The sequence below is a fragment of the Habropoda laboriosa genome, unplaced genomic scaffold, assembly GCF_001263275.1.
Source record: "Habropoda laboriosa isolate 0110345459 unplaced genomic scaffold, ASM126327v1 scaffold146, whole genome shotgun sequence".
Taxonomy (NCBI): Eukaryota; Metazoa; Arthropoda; class Insecta; order Hymenoptera; family Apidae; genus Habropoda; species Habropoda laboriosa.
Window position 1 is genome coordinate 122004 of NW_017100267.1, and position 13841 is coordinate 135844.

A 13841-nucleotide genomic window follows, 5' to 3' on the forward strand; every position below is an offset into this window, starting at 1 on the left:
TAGTTTTACGAAATCGGATAAGCCTAAGAGAAATACGAAGTTGAATATCGCCGATGGATGGTCCGAATATCACAAATTAATTTTCCCCTCTCGATTCGTTCTTTTTACTTCAATAACCTACCACCCTCTTTGCCTTTTTCTTTCGATCGTTACGAATGAGACGTTCATTTTAACGTTTGTTCCTCTGTGTAGCGATTAGAGGAAAATTCGATAGAATATTTTAGCAAGAAGTAATTTGAAATTTCTATCATTACACTACATATGACTTTGACTTGTAAATATCTTATAACGAAGAAATAAGTAACATTATTTTATAGATACTTTTAGAATTTTTTTTGCTAAACCTAGTAAAATATATCACACACATAAATGCTCAATTGCAGAAATTATATTTAGAAATCTAAATTACAGAAAGAAATTGTGGAAAAATTGTATTACATAGTGATAAATGTGCTACTAACAATGTCAAGTTTTTTTAGAGTTTTCGAGGCATTTTTGTTCAAGACATTTTGAAGAATGTATAACAATAGCTTTATGAGTTCAGTCAGTTCTGAGTTTTGTAATAGAATTGAAAAATTATCGACTACCTTTTCTTCTTTTCTTGTATCTTTCATTCACCCCTTTCACTGATATGTATACTGTTAAAATTGTATAGGTCAAACAGCTAATCCGTGATCGAAATGGAATGTACCATGCACTTTATAAATAACCATAAAAGTATCATAGTCGCGACATGCTTCGAACTACTGATAAAGCAGATTTCATCTTAAAACATCAAACAAAGCACTATGCTCTGCCCAAAGCTTGAAGTAAAAAAAGATTTATCTTTACCCTGTAACGATACTTTAAACTTCACAATAATGAAATTTATTTGTTGTGTGGCGAACATAACTTAAGCAAGAAATATTAAAGTGACGATCAAAAGAGGCAGGCAAGCAGATGGTAATAGACATTTTTCATTTTCTTTGTGAAACTGTCAGACATTGAGAGGACTAAGCGAAAGTTTAAAACGAAATACGATCGTCGTTATGGTCCAAGTATCACAAGTCAGTTTCTTCCATTCGGTTATCATTATCCTTCTAATGAGGTAACACTGACATCTCGTACTTTATATAATCTCTCGCGGTTATCTATCGTTCTCAGTGATGTTTATCGCCCACAGATACAGTAGTTTTGTTTCTATAACTTAGACTTGCTTATGAATACAGGCTTCTTCAAAATTTCGTGTAGTTCACGTCGATTCCAATACACCGCCGGCAAGTTTGGTCGCATACAAATTTAATGCCTGAAAAATAAAAAATGTTATCTACTTTTGCCTTCAATTTGCGAAAAATCTACATATATTCTGCTAGACATTTATTATATCACATTATACAGAGTGGACTTGAATATAGTCACCTAAATATTGCCGGTATTTATTGGTGTACGAAAAAACTGGTTCGAAAAGGTGAAAAAAATCTCATCCAGGTGATTCTTTTAGAGAATTCAAGGTAATCGGTGGTTTTTTTAAATTACATTTTTTTTTATATCCTTTCAGAACATAAAGATACAAAATTCAACGACCTTAAAAACCATACCATTCTGATCATTCAATCCCGAGATATTTTCATCTGAAAATTAACCTATAATAAAAGCTGAAACTGATGGCTATTGGCTTTAAAACATAATTGAAGTCCAAAAATCATTCAGTTTAATAATACTATTTCTTCCGTTCTACACTCTACAATCTTAATCAAAATAAATAACACGTGGTGATGTTTACATTTGAAAAATTGATATGTATTCAGTAACTGCAAGAAATACTTATTACCATCAGATGAAAATGTACCATAGCATTGAAGAAGAGGATACGAAAAAAAATATACCACACCATTTAAAGAAACAGCGATGACCTTGAAGAAATTTTTCTTCTCATCTCTTTGAACAGTTTAACTTTGCCCTGAACAGTTTTTTCATATACCCATAAATAAAGGAAATATTTAGGTGATCCACCCTGTATGTCTTATGATAATAAGAATCCTAGAAACCTTACAGAATGTGTGTTTGTTATATGATACAGGTTGTCAAAGATTATAGAATATTTCATATTCAAAGAAATTTTAAGTTTATATCCGATTAGAATAAATTCTTCAAGAAATAATTTTTACAGACAATTCAATATTTATCCACGTACATACCTACATATGTTCAACTGAATGAATAATATAAGTGCAAGTTTTTTGATAAAAAAAATTGCTTTACAATACAACCACTGTCTTCTTTTGAATCACACAAAGTCATACAAACCCATCATTTGTACTTCCACCATTCAACTTGTTTACTAATGAAAAATAGTACAGTAGACTCCCGTGCGAATTCCTATAACGCGCAAAAGATTTTACAACTACTGTTTTCATATAACGCGATTCCTCGTACAGCGCGCCAAATAATAAAACGCAAGAATTACCTGATTTAAGAATCAAATCTGCTTTAGTTGAGCATTAGATTGTTTTTTATTTTGTATAATTGCATTTTTATTAAATTTCAATGAAATAAACGATTTTTTACATACATTAATAATATGTTTTTTTAAATCAACTTCGTATAAATGCCGTTTATTTTTAAAATACTGTCCTATTTGATAAAACGTAGAAAATAAAAGTTGGCATAGCAATAATCGTTTCAAACATGTTACTTTAGATTATGCGCGTTATACAAGAAAAATTCTCATACAGTGCGAATTCCTATACGGGAGTCTACTGTAATACAATTTCCAAGTCCTTAATAAGAAAGAAAAAACAAAAAAAAAGAAAAAACGAAAAGAAGCTCGAATGCAAATTACCTTGTAAATGAAAGCGTATTGTTCTTTTGTCTGAACAGCCCCAGCACGATCCCGTCTAATAGTATAAACGACTCTTGGCACGTCCACAGTCCTCGTAATCTCATATTGTCTAATTCCTAAGTCAAGTGCTATTAGTGTTCCCGTGCGTCCAGTGCCGGGACTACAATGCACCACAATGGGCCCAGGACCACCCCTTTGAAGTGCCCTCGCCTCGAGAAGCACGGCTATCAAACCAGCTCCGTCCGATTGCACGCCGTTCACCGGCCACAAATACCAAATATGATACACTTCTCTGAACGTGTTGCTCTCCAAATTCTAAAAGAATAAAAAAACAAAGGTTTTCTCGTTAGCTTCCTGTTTGATAAAGTTCTATCGTGAGTGCGAAAGTTCTGTCGATTTTAAATAATAAAAACATTGTGGGACAACTTGTAAGGAGTCCAGGTATTAAGTTTAACCCTCGTCCAGGTGATACCGGGTCATTTTTGGATCCAAACAAGAGGGAAGACACAAGTATAAAAAACGACTGCGTGGGAAGTTCCAACGCCTCTATATAGCAGGCAGTATTCAAGAAGAGAAGATCTAACAAGTTGCGTCTGCATTTAGTCAATTTTATAACATGAACGAAATCATAGCGATGAATTATTATTGGACGGTGATAATACATTAGTCAGTAATAACGAACTTGAATTGCAAGATTTAACAAGATATAGCACAAAATGCGTAAACTGTTTAAAGCATTTATATGTATAAATAAGATGCAATAAAAGAAAATAATATTTTATGTAAGCAGTATATATAAGTAAGATAAATGGTATATTTATAGGATGTTTACATTTTCTTTTTAACGTACTCCTTTTCTGTTTCAATTGTAAGCATTATTAGATAATATTTTGTATCAAAAAGCTAGGTCCAAAGTATCTCTAATAAAAATTTTGGTATGGGTCAAAAGTGACCCGGTATCAGCTTGTCGCGTCGTTGTTTTCGATCAGTCGTTCAAAGCTTAAATACCACTTCAAGTGAAAGAAATTTTCTGAGTATGGTTGTACAATGAATGATCATGAAAATTTCTTCTACAGTTTAATGTCTAGTTGATTGAATTACAGCCAATAATTCGTTTTCGTCAATATCCAAAATGTCGTCCGACATGTCTCCAAAACGGAAACGAATAAACTATCATTTACAAATTCTTTCTCCGTACATTTGACAAATATTTTTGCAGGCTTGAACCGTATTGCTACATTTTACAAGTTCGTATAACATACACACATATGAACTTTCTTGACGGACAACTTTTCGTTAAGATTTTTGACATCAAATAAACAGGAATCGTTACTTTTTAACTGATTATTAAAGTAGGACATTTGAAGTTATTATTAAGTCATCCCATAAGTTCGTGCCGAATTTTATAATTTAGATCAAGATTTCCAACGAACCTTTAAATTTGATAAAAAAAAAAAAAGTAAACGCCTTTTCATTCCACAACTTTTTAAATTCTGATTTTTGGTAAGACCATTATGTCGTTGCTACAGTATTTCCTTGGATTTTCATTAAATTATTGGCACGAACTTATCTACTAAACATAATTCATTTACGAAAATAAAGCTGTTGGTAGGTAATGCAGAAACTGACAGAACTTTCGCGCTCATCTTGATTCTCTAATTCAGGGAGTCTTCAACCTTCCACAGCCTTTAGAACTCTTCTAGTTCATAACTTTGGTTATCTACACAAGTTCCACCTAAACATTCTTTTACATATTACGAAAAACTGGGACCAACTCCCCCTCGGAAAAAATGTAGTCGCAGACCATTCTTTGAGAAGCATCGAACAATGGTTTTAGGAAGGGATGATGGTCGGGGTGAATCTTCAGGGTGTGGAATAAGAGGTAACTCAGGGGAAATCTTCTCTTATATTTACTATATACAAAAATAAAAATAAAATTGTTTTGAATATTACATTAATTATAAAAAAAATAAAAATCTCTCGAGGTTTTGTTGAACCGCGGAGAAAAGCGCGTATGACGCGAAGTAACCCTTCAAAACCTTGTGCAGAACTCTGCTCTAATTGATCAATTGCGTGATAATGCCGTCTAAAACTCCTTTGGTATGCGGCGTATTTTAACGTGGGTTACGTGTAACTAAAGGACGAAGTCGGGAGGAAGCAACAAGAATATTTTTCCGTTATCCCTTACTTTTAAGTGAAGAGTAGAAATGGCATATTTTTCTTTGGTTTCCCTCTTTTTCAGAGTAACTTGGAAGTCACCGTATAACCGGTGGCAGTCGGTGATTTCCGATGGCGGAATATACTCGGTACATTTTTCCACTCCGTTTTCAACGAGATCGGTTAACATGATGACCACTTTGCACTGCTGTTCCCAGATCATTCTCCAAAAGTCAGTGACGGTCGACTCCATCGGTGCTTGACAAGCTATGTAGTATTTTGTGGCATTCTTTAGTCCCTAAAAAAACATCGTCGGTTTAGATAGATTTCATTGAACGTTGTTAAAACTGTGAAAATTAATAATTATTTTTTACACAATCATGTTGAGCATTTTAGTCTCGTTATCGAGAATAACGCACAAATAGAAATACAACGTTGATTAAGGTGAGAAATGTAAATATCGTAGGTTCAAGTTCAATGTTCGAGACCTCCTTTTCTCTGCAGATTTTTCGATTACTCGGATCTACATCTTCGTATGCAAAAAACATTTTTGTGCAATTATAAAGGGTTCGATGTAAAATTAGAAACGATGGTTGCAAGGGTCTGCAATAGGTCTAACAAGGGAACATATCAAACTCACATATGTACATCAATTTTGATGGAACTTATATCGGAGATATGTAGTTTGCAGAAAAATATTTCACACATTTTTTTTTTTATCGATAATCTTCCATAAGGGATGAAGAGGTTGATGGTCGAAAACATTTTCTGGAATATCTCGAGAATTACATGGTCTAGGAAAAAAACTTTTCTTTTTTAAATTGTGCGTTTTAGAATAGGGGATTCAATCACATAAAGAATTAAAAATCATTCGTTTAAATAATACATAAACTAATTATATTTTGTAATTCTTTTAGCTAAATGTTCATCGATTTTTTTTGTAAATTTGTGTGTGTGAACTATAAACCGAAATAGGGGTACGTGTTTTTAGAATTGTTTGTTTCATCTATGGGTGTGCAGTTTTTTCCCAGTTTATGCGAAACGAAGTATTCACAGGCACGTATTGTACGTAGAAGAGGAACATTCCTATTCCTTAAATTTTAAGTGAATGTAACATAAGGGTCGCTTGCCATTCCTAAGATTTTTCTGTTCCTCTAAAACGTTGATCATTGTTCACCCCTTAACCTATGAGTTTTTTCTGGCTATGCATCTAAGCGTCAGTCATTTAGTGTTTCAGTACTGTGTCAGGTAACAAAAGTTTATCTGTTATAGATTAATTAACATTTAGTAAATCTCGGTGTTACAAATTCAAACGAAAGTTAAGATTATAACGAATTTTTCTTATTAATATCACTATTTTTGTCATATCTCGACTAGAATTTCTGTCACGAGTCTGACTCGTTGTTATAGGTTAAAGGGTTAACCCTTTGCGGCCGAGTGTCAGCAAATAGCCGCCCAGGTCTTTTTACCGTGCACGCCCCGCTGCTATATCGTCATAGCACATCGACGGTGGTGGTGGGGCAGTGGGCGGTCTTAGGGGCTGGACCCCAACCGCGAGGAGGAGGCACGGTACATCGCGAGGCCCTTTACTCAGGTCGAGATGTCCCGTGCGTGGCTTTTAGTGGGGCGAGATCGCCGCGGGGAGGACCCTGTCCTCGTACCGTGGCGAATCTAGTCGGGATCGCAGATGTTGACGTCATTGCATGCGATCGAGGAGGACTACCCCTCGGCGCGGGGGAGGGGCCTTTGCCCTCCCGCGACTTGGAGTGGTGGATCCACAGACGGCCTGGATGAGAGTTTAGGTTCGTCATTGCACGTGGATTTGGCGGAGGTCGAGTCGGGATACGGCCCCCGATTCGGCCTGCACCTGTGAGCGCAGGTTGGGAGGTGGCGAGAGCCATTTAGCGCAGAGAGGCGACCCCGGTAGTGTTCGCTCAGCGAGATCCCGGGGTCCCCTCTAAGGCGTCCGAGGAGGGCCGTCATGGTAGTTTTAGTGGGTAAAAATCCCACACTACCGTCTCCTCCCCTCAGGGGAGGCGGCGTCTTTTGAAGATTTCCACCACGTTAAAAAAAAAAGGTCTTTTTACCGTTGCGGACACGTGTCGGCAAATAGCCACCCAAGTCTATTCACCAATTTCAGACAATTCCTCACTTTTACACCACCACCAGACACACCCCAAACACACCGAAAAAGCCATTACATATGTTTTCTTGGACTTTGACCAAAAATTTTCTTGAATTTAAATAAAGTTTTAGTTTTTATAACTCGTCCACAGCGACGCTCACTCTCCGGCTGGCTCCGTCCGCAAAGAGTTGATTCAAAACTGATTCTAAAAAAAGATCTGCTGTATTTCTCAAAGAATCGATTAAAATGGCAATCAAAATTAAACGATAGGTGGTAATAATTGCATTGTGCTCGGTTGATATAGGATATTGAACGATGTTATCGATCACCATGAGGAGACCGATGCTAACTGTACCTCTACGAACGTTGCCCTCGATATGCATTAAAGGCTACATACTCTGTAATTGCAACACGTGCAAAGTGTAAATAATGAAAATGGTGACAAAATATTAACACGAAGCAATTCTATAGACATGGGTTATAATAGAAGTATGAAGATGAAATTAAAGACAGAGACATTCACTGATAAATATTACATATGTACGTATAATCATTTTACATAAATAAAGAGATGTACTTTTTAAATCATTTTTGCCAGTTATATAAAAGGCTCAAAGATGCAAAACATTGCTTGCACGGTATTACGTGATAATGAAATGATAGTAAGAGGTTTAAGCTGCTCGCAGGTAGAAATTAATGAAACAAAAAGTGATTAAAGTCTACAATATTATGTAATAAAACGAAGTAGTGGGGAATAATGAGCACAAATCATAATAAAGGATTTGATCAATGACTATGAGTTTAACAGCAAGAGTTTAATAATAAAAAGTTTAGACTCGATCTATTTTTTTCTGGCAGCTCCACATGATGAAGTCGGTGGTATTGCAAGAATATTAAGAAAGAAGCGTATTGTAGAACTCTTTTTGTTTAAATGCATTTAAATGCTTGGAATTCTCAATCATTATTTTATCATTTAAAAATACACTTCACAAAAATCCAATAGTAAATCTTTCTGACAAAATAGACTACGTTCCATATTAATAGTATCTAGTTTTTCAATAATAATACTACAGGCTTTGAACCAAGAAAAATATAACACAAAGCTTCATTGTTCAACAATGAAATATGTGCCCACTGTTAATTGTAGAATTTATTTTACATAAAACTTATATTTGGAAAACTGTCGTTTCAAAATAAAATTAATTAAAATAAAGTTACGTATTTAAAATGATATAAAAAAAAAATATTATAAGTATGCGAAGTATAAATATAATAATCTCTTAGGTAAGAAGCTTTCAAGTACCATTTATAGTTAATCTATAAATAATATTTGATACTCGAAGAATCAGGGGAATTGCATTTTTTCGAATTTCGAGAAATGTTCGTAAGTTTCAGTTCCATGATCGACAATATCGAGTCACCATAATTGCTCCAAGTAAATGTTAATCGCTTTAAGGATCGAAGCAACGATCAAGCACCGTCTCTGCTATTGTATCGTTTAAATTTTCTAATAATTCGACGAGAACAGGTGTTAACATCCATCCTGTTTCCGCATATTGTTATGCTTCGGACTTATGTAATAGCAATTCGTATCGTTCGTAATACTTTATGCAACATCCTTTTCTCGCACAGACAAAACGCTGTTACACGCGTGCAGTTAGATCGCTCGAGATACACCGAAACGTTTTTGTGCATTTTTCAGATTGCACAAAGGATTTGTGTAAATTCTCGACATTCTCGACAGAGAAAATGAACGAAACGGGAACAGAGTATTCTTTCTATGAGTGTAAACATAAGCAGCTTAAAACATAAATGACAGATAAATCATAGAGTCCGTGACACTGGATTAAACGCAATAATATTTATTCTCGTCTCAATCTCGAATTAATAAATTCTATTTTTCGAAGGTAATAGGACTTTTTACGATGTGAACTCCTCTGTTATATCTGTTACTGAACAACAAATTGACAAAAGAACAGTCGTTTGTGTTTCCCCAAAACATGAATATTTTTTAACCAAAAGTCCGTTCAATTTAAGAGTAACCTCGCTCTCGGACCGATTTTCGTCCGTTCTGCGCAGTTCCCACTACTACCTACCAATGTGACGCATGCGATTGGTCGTAGCGCTATTTCGGCTAGGCCCAAGAGCGACGACAATGTAAACAGTGCATAGAGTGGAGAGAATCTACCCGGTGGTCTAAAAGTATGCGCACCTAATGTGTGCATGTTAATAGTTGTATGAATTTGGCCGGACAAAATAAAATTATCAATATTTAGGGAACGATTCAAAATCATTTAAATTCTTAAAAGACATATTATAAATTTCATTAGGTACAAAAAAAAAAAAGAAAAGAGAAAAAGAGTAAATAGAGAATTAATTATATCACCGCGTATGTGTATGAAAGCGTCACGCCTGGAACAGAAGACGGAGAGCGTAGCAGAGGGTAAGACGGAGAAAAACGTAGGCTGTTAAGTGGGGGTTTGGACGTTCTAGTGGTTCTAGCTCTGCCTTAGGCATGTCCCATGCGCGAAGCGAGGTTACTCTTAAATTGAACGGACTGTAAATAAGTGATTGCCGAAATATTACCTGTACGGTGACCATATTTTTTTGAAGAAAATAAAGGACAAATTAGAAATTATTTAGATAATGGTCATTGATAATTGTCACAGCGCAATACGATGAGTGATTTGATAATAGGTGAGTTTGATAAAGCTTTTAATATCTTTAGAACTTGAATAGTTTAAAAATGATGTGAAACCTTTTGTTTAAAGGATTTTAAGACAAAATAAAATATTTACACAGAATTAGCTAAATGAGAAGCATCTGCTTAACAACAAGTAGAGCCTTTCTCCTCCTCAAGTGTATAACATCCAAAAACGAGGAAGATTGCATAATCAATTATGAAATAAGATTTTACAAAAGCCAAATCTTACTTGTCAGTTAATCTTTGTACAATACATATTTTCTGGTATTCTTTACGGAAATAATAGTGTCTTATTTTTTCATTACTCCATACTAAAACAAATGTAAGTCGTTTACATGACAATTGTATAAAATGTATGTGCAGTCCATTTATAAAGAGCATCAAATATGTATTTCTCAAAAATACACAGAACTTTTGGATAAATTTTTTAGAAAATTAAAATAAGTCACCAGTAATTTTCGACATGAACTTGCAGGTATATAATAAAAATGAACGAATTAAACGTGACATCACTTACTCTAACGTAACTGGCGTTGATGTATTCCGTAAGAATATCGTTGTTAATTTTTTGAAGGGATACTCTCGTCTCCGGGAGCGGTATCACGTTCGCGTATCTGTTTTTTATTTCCGCGCCAGTGGGCAGCTCGTCTATCTTCGCCGAAATTTGCGGAATACCGGAGAATTCCTCGTCGATAGCGTTAACGTCGTTATAGAAAGATGAAAGTCCAGCAAAATTCAACGGGTGAGATGGTATGGCACTCTGTAATAATAACATATACTTCGTAGAAATACGAATTTCAGCGTTTTTTACCACAATGTTAACAAAAACTAAGCCTTCATTGGACGTTTGTCTATCCTTATTACTTCTATTTCAATTTTCTTCATCAGTTTTTCAGTTAGATTAATTCGACGAATCTAAATATTTCATCACTTAGTGCTTCTGAACCAGTGGCTCTTAATTCATGGAGGTATTATTTATAGAAGATAAAGTAGAAATTTACAACTGAATCGAGGTTAAAAGTTATCTACTGTGTTTGTATGTTCGCAAGAAATTATTCTATATTCTACAATATAAAGTATAAACAGAAAACTTTTACGTATATACATCGTTCAAAATAAGAGTAACCTCGCTCTCGGACCGATTCTCGTCCGTTCTGCGCATAGGCAGAGAGCGTAGCAGAGGGTACGGCGGAGAAAAACGTAGGCGGTTAAGTGGGGGTTTGTTTCTAGCCCTGCGCGAAGCGAGGTTACTCTTACTTTGAACGATGCTCTTGGTCTTTTGTAAATCCCTACTAAGAAACTGTTAAACTTTTTGAGGGAATTAAACTTAAATTTACAGTACAATTCAACTAAACATTAAATGTAAACAATACATAAAGATCAGAAAACTATTTTCTGGTATAATATATAGTGCAAATACACGTGTTACTTTTTTTTCTCTTACAAATGTGTAGTTTTTTAGTAACAAACGCTACATTAATGCTACATTATTACAACACTATTTTATAAAAATTCAGTAAGGACACTATACTGAGAGGCAATTTTGTATAAGTTACCTGACTAGTCAATTTCTGTTTACAAGAATGTGTTAATCGTATGCTATAAACAGAAGAACATATTTTGCTAGGATGTATTAGAAACCAAAATGTTTTTACACATATAGGTACAATATGCATATAAGGTGATACAAACAATAACTGATTTACTGTTAAATTAAAAGACACCATTGTTACTCTTTATGGAGAAAACGTTGTTTAATTGAGACGTTACCATTTAAAAATTTGAGACTCGCATTCTTTTGTAAAATCGTAACACGAACGTGAATCATAAAACCTACAGATAATTACAAAATAATTAATGAAACGTGGCAGACGTCCTTTTGTTTAATAGAGAAAAATTTATCAGATTTGAAATCTACTATTTTACAAACATATAATTATAACGTAAAGCATTCAATTAAAACTGAATATTTCTCTTCCTTTCCATTTCTTGTTAATTTTTGTGAACATATATTCTAATTGGCAATTCAAAGATTACTGACGTATTATAAAATAATTAACGGTACACAATTCGACAAAGCCAGTAAAGAAAGTAGGTGTACATGTATAAGAAAACGTACAATATTTTATGTAAGATCCACTTTTACCGAAAATATTAATTAGACGAAGCTGATTTGTCGTTATTGCTTAAGAAATTTTACACATAATTAGATGATATTTAATTATCCTGAATTTCATTTTGATAGATATACTTATGATCACGCATTCCAAAATGTTGAAAACAGCACTTTTGTAATGCTTTCTTATTTTGTTCTACTAGGTTGTAAAATTATTCCGCTAGTTTATCGATATTTATGTAATTTAACGTTAAAAATTGCAATTTAACAATCGAGCCCGAAACGTGTGCAGTCGAATGATCTTGTTGAAATGGAAATATGAAATTTTAAAAAGCTACTAAAACTTACCGAATCTTCGAAAGTCGGATTGCCGTAGCTTCTTTTCGAAGACCTCGCCACACCTTTGCGCCTGACGCTGTTGTAAGCAGAAACACTGTCGAGGCTGTAGGCATCCAAGGACACTGGACGGCATCGTTCGCCATAGTTGAACCGCGTTTGCCTCTTTCTCATTATAAACTGCAAATAATTTCAGACATAAGTAACGAGCTTCACTTTTCAAATGTCTCGTAAAGAAAAGAAAGTTTATTCGTTCTGCAAACGGATCATTTCTGAAGCGTTCGAGAAAAGAGAATTTCATTGAAAACGCGGAATACTGACGAAACGTTCATTTCCTTGGCACAATTTCAAGTGATTGACAGATAGAAACAGAAGCGATTGATTTGGTAATGCAACACGAGACAGTGCAATGAATAACGAGTGTTGAAGATAGAACTTGAATGGTAGAGTGCGTGACAAATAATCTTGAATGTTTGCACACAGAAACTTTGCTTTTCTTTTCATTCTAAAGAACCTAGGAACAAGAGCTTGCGAATCGAACACTGTTTCTTCCCTGGGGTAAGAAGCATGGATAATTGGTAATATTGATAATACGAAAAGTGCAACACACGTGTACAAGAACAGAAGAGATTAGAAAGACAACGCTAGCTGAGATAGTAGAGCGACATATCAGTGATGCAACGAACAGTAAACTAAGACCTTTCTTCCCAAAGATTTCAGTGCAGTTGACCTAGAAGAATGTCGTTAACCGCTTTGGACTATTTTCGTCGTTAAGTCTTTCGCGTTAATTTTCGTTATAAACACTTTTTCAGAAGCATCGACTGTTCTTACTTCGGGTAGCGTTTGGGAAAGGACGTTTTTCTGGGTATCCGTTTGCTGGAAGTGGCTAAGACGAGGCACGCAAAAATACAATACACGCTAATTGATATGCAATCGAGTTTTGCTTTTCGAAAGTGTCCCTGAAGGGAGATGGTTCATGGAAGTATCATAGTTAATTGTGCATATAATTACCTCACTTACCAGTCTGACAAGGGATCAACTATAGTCAACCTCAGTATTAAGTCGTCTCTTTTTCCTTTCTCTCGAGTATAAAATAGAAGCTTTTCGGTTACAGCGTATTATGCGAAAAGGAACGACTGCCGCCATACCGTAGTATAAATACTTATTCTTATCTGGTAGCACAATGCATTATCGTAAGGTTTCTAGCGAAAGAGGGGGCGCAATTGACCGAAATTTTAACAAGATTACATAAACAGTTCGGTGGAAAGTGTTTGTCACGGTCTCGTGTCTTTGAATGGTGCAAAGTGACGGTGAAAATGGGCCACACGTTCATCAACCGAGAACTTCGATCGATCGAAGGGGCGCTGTAAAGGGGAACGATTTTGTAAAAGACGAACGAGGAATTAGATTGCAAGAAATTGCTCGGATAACAACGTCCGGAATGGTGTAGATTTTCATAAAATTAACTCACTCTTGACTTCCTGAAATTAAGAAGAGGCAAGTGAATTTATTCATGTGAAGTCGCTAATCAACTGTTGGGTTCTTTAGAGTCCATAGTTATCACTAGACTGAGATTGTTCGT

The 13841-nt window shown here is 35.1% G+C and overlaps 1 protein-coding gene across 1 annotated transcript in view; it reads right to left on the bottom strand.

The window, feature by feature from the left end:
* Positions 1–535: 535 nt before the first annotated feature.
* The window catches only part of LOC108573384 (mucin-4), a 43883-nt gene continuing 30577 nt past the window's right edge, over positions 536–13841 (bottom strand). The window contains exons 6-10 of the mRNA XM_017935825.1: positions 12272–12439; positions 10325–10567; positions 5010–5276; positions 2822–3136; positions 536–1285 (exon numbers count right to left, since the gene is read on the bottom strand). Coding sequence (XP_017791314.1) covers positions 1232–1285; positions 2822–3136; positions 5010–5276; positions 10325–10567; positions 12272–12439 — 1047 coding nt within the window. The 3' untranslated portion in view covers positions 536–1231. The remainder of the gene's footprint in view (positions 1286–2821; positions 3137–5009; positions 5277–10324; positions 10568–12271; positions 12440–13841) is intronic.